Source organism: Sinocyclocheilus anshuiensis, unplaced genomic scaffold, assembly GCF_001515605.1.
Source record: "Sinocyclocheilus anshuiensis isolate Anshui unplaced genomic scaffold, SAMN03320099.WGS_v1.1 scaffold866, whole genome shotgun sequence".
NCBI lineage: Eukaryota > Metazoa > Chordata > Actinopteri > Cypriniformes > Cyprinidae > Sinocyclocheilus > Sinocyclocheilus anshuiensis.
Genome location: NW_015540899.1, coordinates 419,974 through 426,873, shown reverse-complemented (window position 1 = coordinate 426,873; position 6,900 = coordinate 419,974). Strand labels below are relative to the sequence as shown.

The window sequence follows — 6,900 nt, the reverse complement described above, 5'->3', positions numbered from 1 at the left end:
GTATTCCCATAGTATCACCTACCGACAAAGCATCTTGTTCCCTATTCAGAGTAACAGACATTTCTTTTTAATTTAGTTACTAGAATGTTAATATTGCATTAGTCACGTGTTCCTGTGTAGTTATATGGAACAGTATTATAAAGTGTTACTGATCTTATAATGCATAATTGCAATATGGCATACATGTTTTACTACAGAGGACCTGTTCATATCATGAAAGAAACAGTTTATTGGTCATTTCAAAACCTTTTTTAAGGTAATAAAATAATTTATACATTTTAAGGATAGGCATTAAAATATTTATTAAAAGTAATAAAATCAAGAAACTCAAATCAAGAGTTTGTCAGCATTGTATTTCAGCATTGGAACTACCTAAAGACAGACAATAATAATAATGATAAAATCCTCATGTTTTTCAGAGCCCATGTTCATGTCATTTTCAGCATATCCAGATGATACACTGAAGAATCAGTTATAGGCTTCTCCTGATTGATGGTGTTAATGCTGAAGTTCTTCAAGCATCAGGGTGGAGTTACTGCAGTGCTGGCAGTAAGCATGTCATTGTTTGGCTAAGAATGGCTGAATTGAAGAGGCAGTGAATCAGTTCTTAGACCCAACTTGCTCCAGTCTGTCTGAGTCTCTGGCCAGGATGGGGCTGATCCCCCTGAAGCTTCCATATGGCCGCTTTGGTGTCCCACTCAGGGCTGGTGGGTTCCCTGTATCCATGGGGCAGATATAATCTGCTGATTCATCCATCCTGAGCTTTCTTAGTTGTCGGAAATGAGTAAAACCAAGCTTCTTTGGCTAAGACAGATAAATTAATAAAATTACAACATGACAAAAATTATACTTGCAACTTATATGTAGCATAAAATTGATTATTTTGTTTGGAATATCATACCCTGACTTTGGCAGTGGTGGTAAGGGGTGCATGCCCACTGGCGTTGACAAACTCCTGTTTCTCCTGCTGGGCCTGAGGCCCCACCAGTGTGTTAAAGTTAGTGGCGAGGTGGCGTCTTAGGAGGGTCTTCTGTGGAGGGATGTTGAGCAGCATTGCCAAGGTCTCAGAATGAAAGCGAGGCTCCAGGATCTGATAAGCAAATACAAACAAATTAAAGGGACATTTCACCCATTTTACAGCTAAAGTAAAATCAGTTTGTTTAACATGATCAAAACTGCAAATTAAAATAGATAAAATACCATGCATAAAATGTTTCTACTATGTGACAATGAAATAGGTGTCCTGAGAAGTCACACACTGACAGCCCTTTTGTAAGTATTAAAAAGGAGTTGGGGAGCAACCTTTCAGCAGAAAATTAGCCAATCAGAAATGCTCTCTTCCAATAAGTAATATTATGTATTTGTGGTTGCTAACATTGATATTGATGTTGCTAACATTGATAATGATATTTCATGTGAGGTCAGAACAAGGGCAGATGTCCTTGGTTAAATAGTTCAAATACATAGACAATTGTTACAACAAATAAAACACCTTGCCTAAGTGTTGTAAGTGATGTTAACAGCTTCACAAACTTGTGCCTTCTGTCCTCAGCTCTATCATACAATGATGTGCCTGCAAACCTAAGCATTTCAAGTGCACTGATATAACTGTCAAACATCTCTTCTCATTGTTTGTTTCATTACACTTGTGTGCATTTGTGTTCTAGACAAACTTTCAGCCTGTGTATTAGCAACAGGGATTTTTCAGTGACTTTTCTGTAGGTTACAAGATTAGTAGTAGGTGGTTACAAAAGTAGTAGGTGGCTGTGTTTATGAGTAAGTCATTAAATCATTTGGCTAACCGATTTGTTCAAAAACACTGATTCATTCCGGAAAGAGAACCAACTGAGCCTGAATCTATAGAAGAATTATGTTAACAAGATAAAGTACCTTAAATACTGTGCACAAGTGTACCTTGAACCTTGAGTGTTTTAAAGGTAAGGATGGTTACACCAAATATTGATTGGATTCAATTAATAGAAGTTAATATTTAATACAAACTATCCATGGCAATATTTTTGAAAACATCCTCACTTTTAAGCATTGTTTCACAAGTGCTTAAAACATTTCTCAGTACAGTAGTTTGCAGGTAGACAGCAAAATCATCAGTTACAGTTCAGTCTTAACTGCAAATAAAATAACAAAATAAATCTCTCAATATCTCACATAAGGATGAAAAAAAGAACCTCTAATGCTAACATTCTCTTCTATTCTATCTTCTTGTTTTCTTTTAATTTATTATAAAAAATGACCCTGTAACAGTAGCATATTCTCTTTCTATTATTTTGACTTGTTTTATTTTTATCTACTTGTTTTTATTTTTATTTATTATAAAAAAAAAAAACTTGCTACTTGTTAAGACTAACTGAGAGTTGTCACAGCGCTTACATATTATTGCCATTTTGTTGGTTTTGATTGCTTCTGTTGTCCTCATTTGTAAGTCAGTTTGGATAAAAGTGTCTGCTAAATGACTAAATGTAAATATAAATTCTCCCCCTTGCCCATCAGTTCTTGTATATATTGTCCTCTTTCAGTTCAGTTCTTTGTCTAGTATTATTTGCACTGCCATACGATTTCTCCTATTCTCCCTGTTTGGATTATCTGGTTTTGTTTCAATAAAATACCTGCCTCCTTCTCCTGTTTGCCTCACGTGTCATGACGGGTACAATGGATAAAATACAATGGATCTAGCAGCTGTCCACCTCTTCCTCCTCACCCAGGAAGATCACTCTCTCGAGGACCACACAGGAAACTTCTTGGACCTTTCCCACCAGACCCACTATCCCGACAGTGCACTAATTTCTTTCTTTCATGTCGAACTCAATGAACAATGGAAATAACAACAACAACCAGAGTCTGGAACAACAACAAACAGGCAGAGTCTGGACTCCACCATGGCACCACCATGGACTATTTCACCTGGGGGTCCTAGTCCTCCTTCCTTCCTCCCGATAGTCATCATCACCCCCTCCCACCACCTAGGTGTAGTTTTTGTTTACAATGCCTACCAGATGGGATGTACTGTTACAGTTATGTTCAGTTTCTTGGAATTTTTATTTGTATAACACCTGTTTTACCAATAAACTCACACCTGTTCCTTGTTTTACCCCTCATCAGTTCTAGTATATCTTGGCCTCTTTTAGTAAAGTTATTTGTCTTGAATTGTTTGCAATGTCTTATGGTTTCTCCTGTTATTCTCCTAATTTTGATTATCTTCTTTGTTTTGTTCAATAAAACAGCTGTGTTTATACCTTCCTCCTTGTCCTATTTCCCTTCTAGTCCTAGTTCCAACTGTTGTTCATTTGGACAGTACAAGTTGCGGAGTACTAAATAAAGTGTTCCCTCACTTTTTGACCTATAAATGTTTATGAATTTTCTATAGTATTGAAACTTGTTTTGTCAGCATGTCATGACTTGAACAGGTGGTTACTCTCAATGTACCGACGACTGCAGTGTTTTAGAGCAGGTTTTTACTTTTATTTATTAGAAAGGACAACCCTGTTATCTATCTATCTATCTATCTATCTATCTATCTCTATATATATATACACACACATATAGGCTATATTCCATTTTCACTTTCATTTTAGTTTTAGTCATTTTGTTTTTAATATTAAATATGCTTATATAGTTTTTTATTCATTTTTAGTTATAGTGAGAAATATTGCCTTGTCAACTAGCTAAAATATATTTTTATTTTTTTATGGTTTTAGTATTAGTTAACTATAATAACCCTGTTGCCAAGACAGCATTTCTAATTTTTGAAATAACAAAAATGTTTTTAATAAATTTAATCAGAAATGTTGAGCAGCAGAACAGCATATTAGAATGATTTCTGAAGATCGTGTGACACTGAAGACTGGAGTAATGATGCTGAAAATACAGCTCCCATAGATTCTCTCTGGGGTTCAGGTCTGGTGAGTTTGCTGGCCAGTCAAGCACACCAACACCATGGTCATTTAACCAACTTTTGTAGCCAAATTCCTTGACACGTCTTTGTGTGGTGGCTCTTGATGCCTTGACCCCAGCCTCAGTCCATTCCTTGTGAAGTTCACTCAAATTCTTGAATCGATTTTGCTTGACAATCCTCATAAGGCTGCGGTTCTCTCGGTTGGTTGAGCATCTTTATCTTCCACACTTTTTCCTTCCACTCAACTTTCTGTTAACATGCTTGGATACAGCACTCTGTGAACAGCCAGCTTCTTTGGCAAAGAATGTTTGTGGCTTACCCTCCTTGTGAAGGGTGTCAATGATTGTCTTCTGGACAACTGTCAGATCAGCAGTCTTCCCCATGATTGTGTAGCCTATTGAACCAAACTGAGAGACCATTTTGAAGGCTCAGGAAACCTTTGCAGGTGTTTTGAGTTGATTAGCTGATTGGCATGTCACCATATTCTAATTTGTTGAGATAATGAATTGGTGGGTTTTTGTTAAATGTGAGCCAAAATCATCACAATTAAAAGAACCAAAGACTTAAACTACTTCAGTCTGTGTGCATTGAATTGATTTAATAAATTAATAAATTATTTAATTTGAGTTGAATTACTGAAATAAATGAACTTTTCCACGACATTCTAATTTATTGAGATGCACCTGTATATATGGCACGTTTAATGTACTGCAATATTTAAACATCATAAGCAGTAGTACTTTAGTGACCAGTAAAACTGACTCACAATTAGGCCTCCATGAACACCGCTGCCTCTCAGGTTTGGAGCATATTCAGCCAAATCCACTGACCTCAACCACTCCATCACACGATGGTTGGACCACTGCACCACCTCAGATGGAGATGTCTTATTCTGCATAAAAAAAGGAAATATAGTATTTCAATGTCTTCAGTGTTCAGTGTTTCCAGATTTATCCATGCTTTGCCCATACAGTAATGTAATACATGACATATGTCCTTATATCACGAGTGCTGTTGTCATATGTTGTACTAAAATACAATATATTATTATTACATATATACATCCTCGGGATATACAAAGTTATAAATTCATACCATATCTTAAATACCCATCTTAAAATTATTTCAAATACATATATAAAAAAATATTTATATGATTTTTATATGATAATGCATGTTAACACAATATATGTGAAAAATAATCTGTGTAATTTATATATACAAGCTTATTTAAATAACATATGCAAATACTCAGTATGCTTATATGATTTTATATAGGTTTATACCAAATATGAAATACCCATAGTAAAATTAGTATATATATATATATATATATATATGTATATATATATATATACACAGTATATTCACTGTGTGGAGACGTGCTGAAATCGCGTTTGGTCTCGTACTGTATCGTGTACCTTGTCAGTGTCGTGCGCTTTGCTTGGCCATTTGTGATAAACAGGAAAGTGTGTTCAAGTACCAGCAAAACACAGTGTAAAGAAATACTCTTTGAGAGAAGCAGTCAATCAGCAGACGTTAAAAGCAGCTCGTAAGTGTATTTATTTCTTGTCTCAGTGTTTAGCGCAGTTGTCGTTGCTAGGAAAAGCTTGTTTTGTTTACTGTGGAGACGTGCTGAAATGGCGTTTGGTCTCGTACTGTATCTCGTACCTTGCCAGCGCTTTGCTTGGCCATTTGTTGTGATAAACAGGAAAGTGTGTTCAAGCGCCAGCAAAACAGTGTAACGAAATACTCTTTGTGAGAAGCAGTCAATCAGCAGAAGTTCAAAGCAGCTTGTAAGTGTATTTATTTCTTGTCTCAGTGTTTAGCGCAGTTGTCGTTGCTAGGAAACGCTTGTTTTGTTTACTGTGTGGAGACGTGCTGAAATCGCGTTTGGTCTCGTACTGTATCGCGTACTTTGTCAGTGTCGTGCGCTTTGCTTGGCCATTTGTTGTGATAAATAGGAAAGTGTGTCCAGCTGAATTCAATTTGAGCTTTGTTAGACGAATATAAAAAGCTTAGTATTCCGCAGCAGCCCTCGTGTGAAGACCGAAGAGTGTAAAGACCATCGACTCTATTGTTCGACTCATCCGAGCAGGGACACCGGCAAGGGACATAAGTATCGCTTTGGGCATTTGTCGGCGATTTCGCAAAACCTGTCGGCGAGTGAAAAATCGTGCTAAAATCGTGCAGTGTGAACTCAGCATTACTATGTGTTTCCATATCCCTACTATTACTACCACTCGCAAACCACGCATCACACATTATAGGCAGCGCAATCCTAACAACCTGCACACTTTGCCTATGTCTACTAATACACTACTTTCCTTTTTCTATTGGTCTCTGGAATTTCCAGTCTGCTGTAAGCAAAGCAGATTTTATTACTTCTATAACAAGTCATTCAAGACTAAACCTCGTGGCCCTGACAGAGACATGGATCAAACCAGAGGACAATCTTTTTCCCACGCGGGGTCTGACTGGAAGAGGTCGAGGTACTGGTCTGCTTATCTCTAATGATTGGAAATGCTTCCTCTTCACTCTTAACCTCAACATAGTTCCTGACACAACACATACCCCTACACATGTCACTTTTCGACGTAACTTACGCTCACTCTCACCCTCCTGGCTATCTGCTATGGTTTCATCTTTGTTTCCTTCCCCTGAACAGTTATCATCTCTTGGTGTTAACAGTGCTACTCATACTTTCTGCTCCACTATTACATCTTGTTTAGACACTGTCTGCCCCTTGTCTTCCGGGCCAGCTCGTACCACCTCTTCTGCCCCTTGGCTATCTGATGTTCTCCGTCAGCATCGTTCTATGCTCAGAGCTGCAGAAAGAGTATGGCGCAAATCACAAAATCCTACTGACCTTAATCTATATCGATCACTCCTCTCTTCATTCTCTGCTAATGTCTCCACTGCTAAAAGGACGTACTATCATAACAAAATTAACAATTCGCCTAACTCTCGCATGCTCTTTAAAACATTTT

The 6,900-nt window shown here is 37.3% G+C and overlaps 1 protein-coding gene across 2 annotated transcripts in view; it reads right to left on the bottom strand.

Annotated features, from left to right (window-relative positions):
* Positions 1 to 239: 239 nt before the first annotated feature.
* The window catches only part of ppfibp2a (PPFIA binding protein 2a), a 27,264-nt gene continuing 20,603 nt past the window's right edge, over positions 240 to 6,900 (bottom strand). For both annotated transcript variants that reach the window (XM_016486901.1, XM_016486902.1), the window contains exons 19-21: positions 4,677 to 4,802; positions 902 to 1,090; positions 240 to 804 (exon numbers count right to left, since the gene is read on the bottom strand). In XM_016486901.1, the coding sequence (XP_016342387.1) occupies positions 601 to 804; positions 902 to 1,090; positions 4,677 to 4,802 (519 nt within the window). In that variant the 3' untranslated portion in view covers positions 240 to 600. The remainder of the gene's footprint in view (positions 805 to 901; positions 1,091 to 4,676; positions 4,803 to 6,900) is intronic.